The sequence below is a fragment of the Simochromis diagramma genome, unplaced genomic scaffold (assembly GCF_900408965.1).
Source record: "Simochromis diagramma unplaced genomic scaffold, fSimDia1.1 OVJJ01000682.1, whole genome shotgun sequence".
Classification (NCBI taxonomy): domain Eukaryota; kingdom Metazoa; phylum Chordata; class Actinopteri; order Cichliformes; family Cichlidae; genus Simochromis; species Simochromis diagramma.
In genome coordinates, this window is record NW_024387359.1 from 1,833,598 (window position 1) to 1,849,349 (window position 15,752).

The window sequence follows — 15,752 nt, forward strand, 5'->3', positions numbered from 1 at the left end:
GAGTCAAACCCAGAGAGGAATCAGATATTTCTCCAAGTTTTCAAACAAAGGATTTACTGGTTAAAAAAAAATGAAGTTTTGTTGGTGTCTAAAACGAAGTAATTGATAGAGAGCCAATCATTAATCCTGGGTAAACGCTGGACTAGAGTGGACAATGTATCCAACTGGTGAGGCGTAAAAGACATACAGAGCTGAATGTCATCAGCATAGAAAAGATAAGAAAAGACTGAATGATGCGAGCTGAAGGGAAGAAATGTAGAAATAAAATAGTATTGGTATTAATGGTTTCAAGAGGATGATGCTCAGTGACTTAAACAATCCATTAATCTTTTCTTCTAGCTACACCATGAGTTTTTTTGTGTTTTTTAGTGAAGTGTCTCCATAGCTTTGAGATTAAATGCTATGGAATTTAGTAGACATAATCACTTTAAAATTTGGTTTGCGTCCAAGTGTAGTTTGGTCTAAATGTCTTATGTAAGTATGCTGATGTGATTGTGTGTAGATTTGAAGGGCATTGGCATCGGCATCAGGAGCATTTTAGCATTAGCTTAGGAGTGTACCCTAAGCTAATGCAGCTGAGGCGTGTTCCTCTTTATTTGTTCATTTGTTTCAACAAGCACAATATTTAATGGCTGCAGGACAAATGAGATGAAACTCTGGAGAAGTTCCTTTTCTTTCTAACAGCTGGTTACTTGCTCACACTTTATGGGAGTATGTGTCAGATGCAGGGAGTCTTGTAGATGGGGATTAGTGTTGGGTGTCACTATCGTGGCGGGTGCAGTCTGAGGGCTGTTAACTCTTTTGTGTATGTAAACTGATCCTCAAATAATCCTCTATCTCCTGCCTGGTTACTCTGGGAGTATAAAAGACATCATAAATCCACCTCAAGCCTCACATTTATGGACTACCATGCTCCACTCTAGCTTGGGAAACTTGTGTTCTTCATACCTGCTCAAATCTGTCTGTCTGGGAACAGGAAGCAGACGTCTGGGTATATATTGTCACAAATACCAGGTGCATTAATTGAACCAGACTTGTTTAAGTACCCAAATTCAAAGAAACTTCACAGACATAGAAACCTGCTAGTTGCCTTTGTGCATCTGAGAGGCATGTGGTGCAGACACACTATGGCTGAGCAAGGTCAAAGTTTAAGGCTCAAGGTCTTCAAATACTTTCCAGCTGGTTTAGATTTTTTTTTTTTTTTTTTTTTTTTTTTGGCTCCAGTGTGTTTTCAACAATGTTTCTGTCAGGGAAGAAATAGTCTTTGCAACTAGCTAGGAAATGTTTGACTAAATACTTTAGAGTCAAACATTAAATCTTAAATCTTTATGTCAGACATTATTCAAAACACCCCTGAGACATCATCAGTTTAAGGCCTGGGAAGAGTTCTTCAAAAAAGTGAACTGTATGAGTGTGCATATGTTCTCGCAATTGTTCACGGTGAAGCAACGAAAATGCTTGTGATTCATAAAACTAACTCTGGTCCAACTCCACTGAAGCAGCTCTCTGTGCCTGTTCTTATGATCTCATCTGCTTTACACAGTCCAAACATATTGTACGTCAGCTCACACACATACACAAGGACCACAGATCTGGCTCATTTTCTCCACTGGAAAAGACAGGGGGGTTGAGGAAGGCGAACCGCTGTTGATATCTCAACAGGGTGACAAAGATCAAAGTTTGTGATGTGCTCTTACACACACACACACACACACACACACACACACACACACACACACACACACACACATACTGAGTGTTACACAACGGGATGTAACCACAAGGGGACGAACGTCTGTCCCGACCCTCTCTGTAAGGGCACTCCAAGGGCTGGGCAATGGAAACCTCACAGTGCGGGCGGCACACGTGTCAACAGTGGCCCCCGGCTCCCTTTGCTGCTCTGCCAAACATTGGTTGGAGAATGACTAACAGACTCCCCAGAGGCAGCAGGGAAACCATGGCACAAAAAACCCTCAAAGAAAAGAAACAACTCTCAGCTTTAACCTAGAGCTGTATTTAGAACATGAGCACAAACACTTAAAAGCTCCTATATAAGCTCCTTTTAATCTTTTCTGGCGTTCCTGCTTACATTTGTTAGACAAAAACTCTCTGTAGGTTATCTACAGGTTGACATTTTATCCATCTAGTCTTGAGACAGCCTTGGGTAGGGAAACCATTTTTTCTGTGTAGTAAAATGAATGATATCTCTCACCCGAAAAGGGTTTTATTGCAGTGTAAGTATGATATGTAAAAGGTCTGCAATAAAATAAAACTTGGCGATAGCAGGAAGGAAGAACTTCTTTTTAACAGGAAGTTTACAGCTCATCTAAAAACGCTTTTGGAAATTGATAAATAGAGAATTCAATAGGAAAATTCAACTATTATTGCTAGTGGAAGAACAATCAGATGAATCCACTTAGTAGTAAGACCACATTATAAAGAATGACTATGAGTCTTGAATTCAAAATTATGAAGTGTATATAAGTTTTTTCAAGAGAACATATGCCATTTATAGTAATCTATTAATGTGCATTAAACTAGTTAAAATTAGTTATAGTTTGTGATAAAGTATAGAGGGTTTCAAATGGAAACACCCATGCATGAGGTTTGGAGCTTGAGTAGCAGTGTATATTTCATCCATGTGCTGTGCCAGATGTGCATTTGAGACCACCTGCTGCTTCCTGTTTGTATCATCTTTGACTCTGCAGAATTGCTGCCACTGAGGTTATCAGTGATTGTGTGACAGCCGGACGGCCGTTACGCTATCAGCCGTTGACTGACCCCAGGTCAGCTGTGTGGGCTGCTTGATGAGAGGCCTCGGGCTTGTTTTTCTCTTCGTCTGCATCCGCTCCTCATTCCTCTTTTTTCCAAGTCTATTTTAACCTTTCCCCTCTTCCCCCACAGCACACACACATATGCACAAACGAGCACAGGCATAGATAGAAATGTTCTGTTTTTCAACACTTTAAAATTTTGCTGCCTCAATCACAAAACTTTACAGGGAGTGCAGAGCCTGATCTGTGGCCTGATCACAAATCATTCAACATAAACACAGCGAATGAGGCCCACTTCAAACGAGCATGTCTCTTCACAACTCATTAGACCCCCCTCTTAAAGATCTACACCAGGAGCCTCCCTGCCTCTTTTCTCTGTTCCTTCTGCACACTCTTTTCATCCTCCACACTCCTGCTTTTGTGAAATATGATGGGAAACCGGGAGGCGTAACTCTGACCTGCACTTCCTCAAGCACAGCAGAAATGACTGATCATCTTCGAGCCTTTATATGTGCAATTAAAGCACTAACCCTGTTCTTGTCCCTCCCTGTTTTATCTTTTAGGTGTGTTTGATGTGACGCCAGCAGGCTGGCTCAGGGAACACAACTTCAATACAATGTAGACACCAAAAACCAAGCACAATAAGAGTCTGAAGACCGCACCGACAGGAGGGTGAGCTCAAGGAGGAGGAACCTGCTGTACTGAGACAACACCAGGTTAAGATAAGGAGTGAGAGAAGTGGAGAGAAAAACAGAGAAGGAGCAGGCTGTGAATCATTGACGTGAACCTTTTGTGTACAGCGGTGTCACCTTCTTCTTCCTCTGAAGGGTTTTCACTCGCTCTCACGTCTTCGCTGCAGAAGGATCACAACCTTTGCTCTCTGTCTTTTGAGGACTTTCTATCCACAATCCAGCGTTTCATCTCTCAGCAAGTAAAGGTCTTAAATCGCAACAGAGGGAGCCATCCAGCCACCGTCAGCATGTGCCATGTTATTGTCACCTGTCGCTCCATGCTGTGGACTCTGCTGAGTATTGTTGCCGCGTTCGGAGAGCTCATCGCCTTCATGAGCACTGACTGGCTGGTTGGATTCCCCCGTGCATCCGATGCAGTTTTCGGCCCCCATGGGGCCACCACAGCCGGAGAGGCTTACAGGCCCACTTTAGGCATCTATGGTCGCTGTATAAAACTGCCTCAACTGCGGGGAATACTGTGCGGACCGTACGCAGTCCACTTTGGAGAGATTGCCAGCGGGTTCTGGCAGGCTACTTCTATCTTCCTGGCTGCAGGGATCCTGTTGCTGTGTGCCGTGGCATTCATTTCCGTCTTCACCATGTGCTTTCAAAGCATCATGAAGAAGAGCATCTTTAATGTGTGCGGACTGCTGCAGGGAATTGCAGGTGAGATTCTCACACAATTTATATAAAACAGTTTTGATATTTAACACTACTTTGAAAGGTTTGGAGCCCATACTGGTTTTTGGTCAGATGCTCAAATTTGTCTGATGAATGGAGAGCTTTAGAAAAGCACACGCCTTTATGGGCAGTAGCTTTCCGAAAGTAACAATCTGACATCCACACTTTGGCAATGATTGACCAGATCTGGAGGTGAGAAAGTAAACGAGGTCTTAAACTGCCTTACTTTTCACATCAGTGATACAAAGAACATATAAGCCGTATTTAACAAATATTTGTCTGCTTTCTGTAATGCCTGGCTTTCAGTTTACCTTCAAAACACTGTGACTGAACGACTTTAATCTTCCTCGTGCTTGTTTTTCTCGTACCTAATGAGGAGTCAGTTTAGACTGAGGACATGGAGTTGAGAAATACGTGTTCAAGTTTTGTAATCTGAAAGAAAGTTTGTTCATCTGAACCGTATTGTTTCTGTTCATTCCTGCGGCGTCCACCGTTCATCAAGGTAAATGAAACGCTGTGCTCTCAGTTAAACACATTCATTATGAGCACCACAACTCCCACTGCTGGAATTATGTGTTTTATTCTTGTGGAGCCCTCAGTGAGCCTTAACCCAAGCAGAAGTTTAAAGGGCATGGTAACTCTTTGTCATCAACTGGAACAACTACCACCCAAATATTTATTCTTCACGCAGTCAGCTGGAGCTTTCTGACACTCCTCTGGTCTCCAAAGGGGTCGAGTACGCATGCGTATCTCTCTTTATGTGTGACGGCCGTACATTCTGTGTCTGTGCCTGTGCACATGAGGTCAGATCCCGGGCCACTTTGACTCGCTGTGGTGAATTATGGAAGGGAGGAGGCCATGAGATCATGCTCGCTGAACCTCATCTTTTTTTCACAGAGTGTAGCCTTCAGCTCTCCGGTGATTATGGCTGTCCTCCCCCACAGTTGTTTATTTGTGGGAGGCCCAAACAGAAACGGTGGGTGTGTAGACAAGGATAAGCCAAGCTGTACCCTCAGATCTATGCAGGCCTGCTGACCTGAGAGAGCAAAATCCATTCAGCCAGTGGGTGGCTCCTTTGAATGCATTTCTTTTCATTAAGATTAAGTTGCTCAATGTTTATTTAGGACAAAACATTCATTTACCAATGCCTCTATTCAGCGGCATAACCTTAACTCAGTGAGTTAATGTATAGGAGACAGATGACTCTTTGTCAGCTATCTTAAATTTATTATGCTGCTGATACTGAGGAACTAAACATAGATTTCTCTGGCTATTATAGGCCATATTGAACAAGCAGAAATCCTTCAAAACACTATTTGTAATGCCAGTCATTCTTTCTTTAGCTTCTACATATGAGGAGGTGGCGGTGTGGCAGAACTACTTGATTTTATAATATACATAAAAGTCAGTCCTATACTATTTTCAGCTTGAAAATAAATGAACATTTCAAAGTCATCTTGAAAGCCTACAGAAATTAAAAAACAAAACAGAACTCCCTACTCCCAAGTACCTATTTGACCCATCACTAAATCATACAGTGACTTCATCAGTTTAAATGAGTTTACCAATAAAATTTGTTGCAATTTGAAGTGATCGGGTGACAAGTAAGTTTGCTTCCTATTTTGGTAAAACAGCATTTGCTAGCAGGATTCAGGATTTAGCATTAAAGATTGTTTCCTGAGATCCTTGCATGTTGCTTTCCAGCTGATGTTCAGTTCAAACAGTTTTCAGTAACAGATTGAGGTTAGAGTAAATGCAAAATGAATGTCTGTTTCCATCCGCTGCCATTATGAGAAAGCCACATGTGTTTATAACTAGACTAGTTGTTGCAAGGAAACTCCAACTAAAGAGCCACTTTGGAAGTCAACAAGGAAGTGGTAATTAATAGACTCAAAAGAATTTTGGTGGGGTACACATTTAAGTAAGCAGTTGAACATTTGCTAAGCCGTACAGTGTCTCAGACTTCTTCTTTGGGCATGTTCATATACACTTCAGAATAAGTTGGTCATATATCATTCGAACTTAGTTGCAATTTTTTTTAAAGTAGATAATAGCCTAATAGCCACCTAAGTAATGACAAGAAGTTTTTGGGTGCAGCGCTGTAAACCTGTTTATGGCCAATTTCACGCTAGCAACTGCCAGGAAACACTCGCCAGCTTATCAGGGCATACACATTTTTACCTAGGGAATGCTAGTTACCAGGGAGTCGCTCAATTTGTTCCCCATAACACACATTACTGACTAGCATGATAAACTACAGTTTACACTGAGAAGTATATTAATGATTGGATTGAATCCATTCATTTTACCTCTGTTTATGTTCCAAAGAGTGATGAAAAACAAACCATCCTCCACACTGAGCCCAGATTGACGGTCATATGTCAGGTGATCTATAAAAGTGGATTCATGGCCCCACAAAACACAGTGTTACATAACCGTAAAGTCCTCTATTTACATTGCGGGAGACATGGTTGAGATAAAGACAAGGGGAGAAATGCACCCCTGAGTTTCCTCTTTGTTGAGAGGATGAAGATGTGAAAGAGGAAAGGGGGCGAGGAAAGCATCAAACAGTTGAGGAGGTGGGAGAGTTTCTTTTGTGCTTCCGAAGCACTGTTTTCAGCCACAGGATGAGAAAGGAGATGGTCAACTGCATCGGTATCTTAACAGTGTCACTACTTCCTACATTAGTCAGCCATTGTGCTCTACAGCCTTCTACTCCACTTTTCACGAGGCCAGTGAATGATATCACAATCACTTGATATCCATCACCAAGGCTACCACACCGACTTTTCTACTATCATTATTTCCACAATGCGTGCCGACCCTCCGGTAATGAGAAAACTGGAGCCAGACGGCAGATGTTTGGGGAAATGATTGACCTCAGATAGGAAGATTGCGACTCTCTTGCCAGAGACGGTCACGTCATTTCACTGGAGTGACTCCCAAACCTATTAACCTCGTCTTCACATTCGTTGATGTCACTTGGACTTTGTACTTCAGCCTCTGCAGTCTTTTTTATACGACGCCTTTCTGATGGCCGCAGTGTCCCAGATGCAATTTAAACAGACAAATAGTTTAAGCTCAGATGGTTTTGAGATTTCAGGAGAAGTTGAAGTCATTCCTTTCACCTTATGCAATCAGATAGCTAAAACAGACAGACTTCTGTTGAAGGTCAGCCGGGTTAAACTTTGCATCCTGCAGGCGCACACTTTAGGGGCCCTAAAGACTTGTTATACCCCAGTTAAACTTGCTGTACATTTACTAAAATGACTTACTCACTCATCGTCACTCAAGCTGAAAGGGATTACAGATAGAGTGGCAAACAAACAGGGCCATAAAACTGTCTCAGATTCTTGCACGTTCTGTGTCAAATACTTTTATTACCTTCCATAAACTTAAACAGGTTTAATCGGTGACTGTGACTAAGCTCCAGGCTGGAGAAGAAACAAAATAAAGCAGCGTCTTGCGGGAATTTAAGCTGTTCTGTTGAGTAATGATGACTCTCACACAAGATATCACGTTACATAAAAGAGGGAAGCAGACTTGTCAGCTCTGAATGATAAGAGATGCGATTCCCATGCACTGATTAGCTTTTCCTGTGGTTACAGCGGAGGTGTGGATGTTTCATAATGACGGTAAACAACTTTTAAAACCAAACTAACAACCTCTCTTACTGAAGACAGAACTGACAGTTTGGAAGTGAACAGAGACGCAAGCCAGTGCAGAGAGAATAGGGTGGAGCACACTGGGATATTAGGTTAGAAGGTCCAGCTTGAAGGTGGAATGGGAATGAGTGTGTGTGTGTGTGGAGTGGGGGTCTTTGGTGGGGTGGGGTTGTGAATTAAAACCATGCCTTCAATCCATCAGCAGAGCCGGTCTGGCCGTTAGGGCAAGGCAGCAACATGTGGAAAGAATTTATGACCTAGTTTTCATTTCCCTGTTTAATACGATATTGGGTGCTTTAGAGAATGGGAGGAGGAAGAAAGAGGAAGAGAGATTAGAAGAGAAAAGGCATGTTCTCCTCCAGACTTGAAGCAGGCTACACGTGAGGTTTTTATGGAGCAAAGCTAACAGGACCTGCTTGTTGAAAGAGAGCTAAATCCTCGTTCCCTGTCTGGCTGTTTTATTGTCAGTAATTGTATTACTGTAAATGCTTCCTCCTGAGCTTTGATTGAAGGCAGACTGCTCGTCCGGCCGTCTGACCTCGTCCGCTGTCATGGCAGAGCAGAGCAGAAGAAACAACGCAAACGCATTTAGAACGAAGGTTGCCTTTCCATCTATGAGACAAGCCGTGCGTGCCGAGGGGCTGAAGCCAAGCTGAAGAGGCAGAGTGGTAGAAGTGGGTCATGGTAACACAGGAAGCGACCCCCCTCCTCCTACAAAGACTCAGGACGCCGGAGGGTCGGCAAGTGACCGGGCCAGGCGGGAAAGTCCATCGGCTACTTTTATCCTGTTGATCTAGTCTCTGCTTTGTGCACAGGATTGAGAGGTCTTTCTGTCATACATCAGACAGGAAATCATTTCTGCCAGTTTAAACGTTTTCTTCTTCTTTGTGTCCCGATAGGATGCTTGAGCTGCCAGCACGCCGCTGCGGCCGGAAATGTTTTTTATTTTCAAAAAAAGAATCTGCCCGAGTCTCTTGCAACAGTGACACTTTACTTTCACCGTCACCTACTTAGCACCTATGTGGCAAGCACTACTTAATACATGTTTAGAACATAGGAGGTCTTCTCGATGCACTGGTGAATCCACATTGAGTTTATGGAGTCACTTTATCATGTCCTCTTTGATGGATTTTCTTGATGCCGTCCCCTAGATTTCATTTAAAAAGTCTTGACAAGAATGTGTCCAAACCTGCAGACGTCCCTCCTACCGTTGAAGCAACCCTGGCCGCTGCATAAACAGACGCAGTAAAACAAAGCTGTAATCATATTTAACCATATGTGATTAGAATCACGGACAAATACTGACAATGTGTTTATATATGTGCACGGATTTATAAACATGCAGACGAGATGACGTGGCGCTCCTCGGTTAATTGTTCACATTGAAAATAACGTTTCACTCAAAAGACACTCGGTAGATTTTCCATGTGCGTTCAGCTGCTTCTCGTGGATGAAGTTCAGCTGGCACAGAAGTATTTCTGATGCTTTTTTTTTTTCCTCTTTATTTATGTGTGTAGACATTTTTAAGATTGCAGCTGTTCTATATTGTAAAAGTCATCTGAGCAAGAGGCCTGAATGTTGGCCAAGATAAGGAGCTGTGCTGACGCTGTGTTTTGGGTAATAAAAGCAGCCTTTCTTTGTAAAGAAAACTCATCTTTCTTGACGCCACTGTTACAGAGTGTTGTGCAGGCTAACTGCTATTCCTTCTGCTTGATACAAGCATGCCGTGAAAGCTAGTCTGTCTCTGAAATGAATCCACTCCTAAACTGTTGATATGATGTGTTCGCTTACTGACGTACATCATGACGTTACTGCTTAGCTTAGGAAATTTGGGATTTCCATCTGTAGCATGCAGGATTAAAATTAAAAAGCTGGTGAAAGCCTGCTTTGAGTTAAAAGCTCTTCTGCTGTTGAAGCGCACCGTATTTCAAGGTGTAATAAGCACAGGGCTGCTACGTATGCTGGATTTCATTACAAACACTTGAGTTATGATGTCTTTTATTTGTTTCCCTTCTTGCAGGTCTGTTCCTGATCCTAGGTCTGATGCTGTACCCTGCTGGCTGGGGTTCAGACAAGGTCCAGCTGTACTGTGGACCAGACGCGGCGCCGTACCGCGCCGGTCTCTGCTCCATGGGCTGGGCCTTTTACACCGCCATGGGTGGCACTGTGCTCACCTTTGTCTGCGCTGTCTTCTCTGCTCAGGCTGAGATCGCCACCTCCAGCGATAAGGTTCAGGAGGAGATCGAGGAGGGCAAGAGCCTGATCTGCCTCCTGTGAAGCTCAGATAACACTTATTGTGCAGGTGGGGGGAGAGAAGAAGGATGAGGCAGAGATGTGCCACTTATGATCTGGCCCTCTTCTGCCTATTCAAAAATAAAAAAGCTGGCCTGTGAAATTGAGGGCCCATTCATTGTTTACCACTAATACTGACTCTTATTTTGTCTCAGTTTTCTGTTTGAAGTGGGAGAAACTTATAAGTGCCAAGTTTGTTTGTTTTATTTCTAAGTTTCTGTCTTTGTCTTTCTGCCACTAGAGGTGCTGTGTCTGTTATTGTATTCATTTTAAGCATGTGGATGCCCTGCGAGGCATTGTCTGTTACCACATGTTCTGTAAATAAGCGTGATTATATATATTTTGTACATAGTTATGATCGCAGAATGATGGTCAGCTGGATCCAGGCTGGGCTGATGATGTCACTCTTGCCTTAAAAAAAAAAACTATGAAAAAAAACTTAAAAAAAATAAACCTGGATCTGTTAACTGTCAACAAGGGAACCACTAGTCAGTCAGAATAAACTGCTCATAAAAATAAATGGCCTTTAGCTCAGAGTGGATGTTCTTTAGAGCTTACAGAATGTACTATTTGATTAATTAATGTGTTTGTAGACGCTTGAAATGTATCGGTGGAAACGATTCTTCACATGGACTGCACAAGGACGAGCAAAGGAGGTTCTTCGGTGCATTTTGTTTGTCAAATCCTAACATGAAGTGGGCTTAATCCTAACCAGTTGACCTGTGAAGTGTCTGGTCCTCCTCAGCAGACATCCTGTAATCTGTGCACATGGACTGAATGATGAGGACACATAAATAAATGAAGTATTGCTGTTGTTAAGTAACGTCTGGTTCAGGGAGTGTGTCGAGTCATACAGAGTGTCCTATCTATTCCCATTTGTTTCTGCCAAACAAATAAAAAGAAGGAGGGGGGAAAAATAAGTTTGGTTTCAGTTCTTATCCAGGGAGAGCCTTGCTGTGGGGAAGGGGGGAGAAGGAGGCCCAGCAAGTGGAGCAGCCAGCTTGAGACCTCGGTTTGGCCCTTGAGGTGGGGGTGGGTGCATTTTCCAACCAGTGGGTGATCAGTTTTTCCACTGATGCAGAACTCAGCTCTCCATGTGTGTACCTCATTTTCAGTGGTGTAATGTAACTAAGTATATTTAGTGAAGTATAGCTTTGAAATACATGTTCTTTAGAACTCTGAGCTACTGAACTGCAGAAGAAAACAATATATTTTATACAGTTAAATAATAAACCAGTTTGATTAGCGTCTAGCTAGGATTCATTATCATGTACAGATCTATCATCTAAATTAATATTGTTTTGGTAATATATGGTATATTGGGTATTTTGTTGACAACTTGATTTTGTAAAACTATAGACTGTATGTAAAGGATGAATGTTGCCACCTTTGCATTACTTAGCCTTTTGTGAACTCCAGTTTGGAAGCCTTTAAATTAAGCATCTCCAGAAGTGGATATATTAGGTCAAGAGAGCAGATAATGAAGTTAAAAGCCACCTTGTTTATCAACAAGATTTCTTGAACAAGTTCTTAGCGCAAACTAATGCACAGTAAGCCATATTATTTGTGAGACGAGTGCATTAAAATGCTCCCAAAGGTAAAACACACAATAAAACATGTTCAAAAGGCCCAATTCAATGACTGGATTTAGCAAAAGTGACTACTAGCATTCAGTTAGCGACCTAGTCTGTACTTACCGTGTGCTTAATGCAAAAACCTTTCACTGCCTAAATGGACAACAACACATTTCTCACCTCTAGCGTCTGTTTGGCCCTTTTCCTCCCCCAGCACTGAATGCCAATACTTGCACTCAACCTGAGTGTATTTGGAGTTCCTTCCACAGATGTCCCGGCCTCCATGTGGACTACAGAGAAGCTTCTAGCTCAACCCTGTGGCTCCCTTCCTCCACTTCAGACTTAGCTCAAACTAAACACAGTGCTTGATGACTTCCAGATTAGGCACATGACAAATAGTGCAATCTGAAGAGCGCAGCAGAAAGTCAGGCCTGCTTTGCTGCCACAGGCTTTTACTTTTTGCTTCTCATTTTCCTTTTGAGTCAGGAAAAAAAAAAAAACTTAAAGAAAAGAGCCAGAACTTGTGAGCTTTGTTTCCTTTCAAACCAGGAAGAGGAAAATTTCAGTCTCACATGCTGATAAGTCATGTTAGAGAGGGACTTACACATGATTGTATGAGAATCTGGTTCAAATTTAAAACTGAAAAAGCCTGGACTGATGTCAGATTTTACCTTAACACACACAAAAAACTGTTTTTATATCGATAATTGTTCCTGTCCCTATATGTAATGTTAATAAGGGTGGTTTGTAACGAGAAACCTCCCTCACTGCTGCTTTACTCAACTCCAAGAAGCTAATTAGTGACGTTCTGCTCATTGTTTTAATTTTTTGGAAATAATAACGCAACTGTAATCATCCAGGGGCAGCTGACAGTCAGAGGAAGCCCATGTGACAGCACGGACAGAGCAGCCAACAGCACATTGGGTTTTCACACACTCCTAGAAAATGTTTCAAATGCATTAAAGAATGGCTGTTATTTCTCCTCTGTGCCCCTTCCTGTTGGCAGTGAGTCTGGTCTGCTAAAAGTTTCCTCCTTTGCGAGAGTGTCGTCCTGCTTTATTTCACGCAGATCTGTTTCAGACTCAGCAACTTGTCGCTGATGTTGGAGGACATCTTCAACTTCATAAAAGCTTTCAAGGGACTGGATGGAGATAATTTCAGCTAGTTTTTCTTTGAAAATTGTTGTTTAAAATCATCATCTATAAGAATTAAAAGACTTACAGGTGGGTATATTTTTTAATTAAAGTGGTCAGCAACAATATTCAGGTAGGCTGTGGTTTACAGCAGGTCATCTTAACCAGGTCTAAATGCCTATATGCACTGAGTTGTTGCCATGTGGTCTAATGAAGTGGCCACTTGAGCAGCTAGCTGTCAGCCAGACCTATGTCAGTGCGAATTAGCATCTCAGTCTTTAGTGAAGCTGAAGCAGAGGCGCAAATGTTACTTACATTTTTACACGTAGCAAAGGGACTTATTTTGTCAATCACATAACAATGAACTGGTTTCCAGCAAACAGATGAGCCATGTACACACAAAACCCAATTATTCTTTTTAATAATTATTATATTATTATAAACCCACTTTCTGTTGGGTCCAATTCTTTTATAAAGGTCAGAATTGTTTCAAATGTCTTTGTTTAGTAGACATATTTCTGCCCGTCTTTCAGTATATGTCGTTCATTGTAGTAAAACATTTGACATGATTTGTCTTCCCCATTGTTTCACTTTTGATATACGAGTTTCCTTTTTATTTTCACAAAACATGTTATTAGATTTTCAGCATTTAAAAAGTTGAAACTTTGATCTCTGTCCGGCATGTTTTATTAATCCTAAATTGTTAAACAAAGTGAAACATTGTTCCTTTAGCCTCTTCACATTTAGTACTACACTGTACACTGAGTGTTGTTATTTTATTGATAATCTTACAGTCTTTCTCAGATGTGGCCCCTTTCTTCTGCCTACCTACAGTTTGAACCTCTTAAATGAACTCAGATTAATTTTCTTGTAAAACAAAATCTGATGCTGTTGGCTGGAAGTCACTCTAGCCATATTTACTCTGAGGTGACTGATCTTTACATCCTTTGATAAATACTGACCTCATCTGGTTTTCGACAGATAGTGCAAGCTCATTTCCCCCCCTGCTTTTTTCCCAGCTTCAAGTCTTATTCTCTGAATCTGCTGAATAGTTTTGCTTGACTGAGGGTTAAAAAATATCTAAACTTATTCCGGGCTTTTGTGCAACTTTAATGCAATGTTGTTGTTGTTTTTTTAATCCAAAAAACATTTAAAGCTGTTGTTAGCTGGAGTGGATTTCAGTGGGGATGAATCCATCACTTGTCTCCTCGTGAGATAGTTTTTTTTTTTTTTTTGTGAAATTCACAAACAGCTGACAAAAACAGGAACAATTTTGAATTTTTGATAGGCTTTATTTATAATCCACAATCTGCGTACTTGTGGTTCACCATAAGCAGCAAGGTGGTGAAATGTTAACCTGCAGGATAAACCATTCACTTAAAGTCCCACTCAGGAAAACTAATAACCCACCACCTGGTCACCATACCTCCTCTCCTTTTATGGCATCATTCTCTTCTCTTTGGTTCCCTCTCAGTAACAAAAGGTTTGTGGGTGGGGATTCTGTACTCATAGCCAGTGCTCATGCTGTGCTTGAGTTGACATCATACAAAGTTTTTAAGGAAGTTTGGTACTTTTGGCTCACAGCTAATACTTTTAGCCAGTAGTTAATACTCATTATTTGAAAATTTGGTCATGCTTGATATATTAAGACATACTCTTCTTAGATGAGACCACATTTTTAGCACCTATGAAATTTGAAGTTTTTCATAATTTTTCCCAAGTGCTTTTTTAACAGTGCATAAGATTTTCAACATAGCTTTTCTAAATTCGTTTTCATTAGAAATCATAAATTAACAAAACTGACTACAAGAATTAAATTACTAGGGTCAATATTATTAGCCTCCTGAGAAATGGCTCTTTTATTGAGCCACAGCACAAACCACTGCTGTGCAATGATGAATTTTAACTTTGCAATGCTCAAAGCTGGTAAAACCAAGTTAAAACTGAGGGTTACCTTCCAATTTACACACAGTATAAAAACTTCAGCGAGGGTGTGAGCTGTCACTTGTCATCATGCCAAAAACAAAAGAAATGATTTTAGACTTCAGTTTAGAGAAGAAAATTCGTTGATGCTCACAAAGCAAGAGATGGATGTACAAAGCTATCACAGCATTTCAAAGTGTCAAGAACTGAAGGGAGAAATTTCATCAAGAATCAAGAAAGAGTCGCACAGCACAGAACAAGTCTCGCAGAAGTAGGAAGCCAAAGATTTGAAAGACTTGGGAAAGAAAACTCATGAGAGATGAGTCTAAAGACCCCAGAACAACTGCTAAGACACGAGCGAATGACTTAGCCAAGTTGGGAATTACAGCCTCAAAAAAGATAGTCACTTAAACCCTGCACAGTAATGAACTGTGAGCTTACACACCAAGAAACACTCCACTTCTGAAGAAACAATGGAGAGGTGTAGAACCCAAAGTCACCATCATCACAGGGGTGAGAGTGTCATGCTGTCAGGAAGGACTCATGAAGAAATTAAAGGCATGTGAAGATTCTGAAAGAAAACCGATCAGGATCAAAACTTGATCTGGGCCATTGCTGTGTCTTCCCACATAATAACGACCCAAAACATACGTTGGTCCTTGTGAGGAACTACCTCCAGAAGACCATTAAATCTGGAGAAGCTTGAGAGAATTACCAAAGAATGGACTGGGATTGACAAGACAATATAAGAAGGCAATAAAAAAATCCAAAATAAATTTAGGATGTTTGGAAAGGCTGTCTAATAATAATAATAATAATAATAATAATTCCTTGCTCTGTTTAACAGCATGGAAATTCTTACATTTTCATCTATATGCCTGTGTGTGACACAGAAGATGAGTATAATGGGTACCTTTTAACGTTTTTCTCTACAATGCAAATATGAGCATAATTTCATACAAAGAGAAGCCATGAAACA

At 41.3% G+C, this 15,752-nt stretch overlaps 1 protein-coding gene across 3 annotated transcripts in view; it reads left to right on the forward strand.

The window, feature by feature from the left end:
• lhfpl2a (LHFPL tetraspan subfamily member 2a) overlaps positions 1-11,063 on the forward strand; it is a 35,924-nt gene extending 24,861 nt beyond the window's left edge. For 2 of the 3 annotated variants that reach the window (XM_040007173.1, XM_040007174.1), the window contains 2 exons: positions 3,338-4,171; positions 9,872-10,128. In XM_040007173.1, the coding sequence (XP_039863107.1) occupies positions 3,754-4,171; positions 9,872-10,128 (675 nt within the window). In that variant the 5' untranslated portion in view covers positions 3,338-3,753. Of the gene's footprint in view, positions 1-3,337; positions 4,172-9,871 lie in introns of all 3 variants that reach the window. The other variant, XM_040007172.1, reaches the window with a different exon arrangement.
• Positions 11,064-15,752: the final 4,689 nt, after the last annotated feature.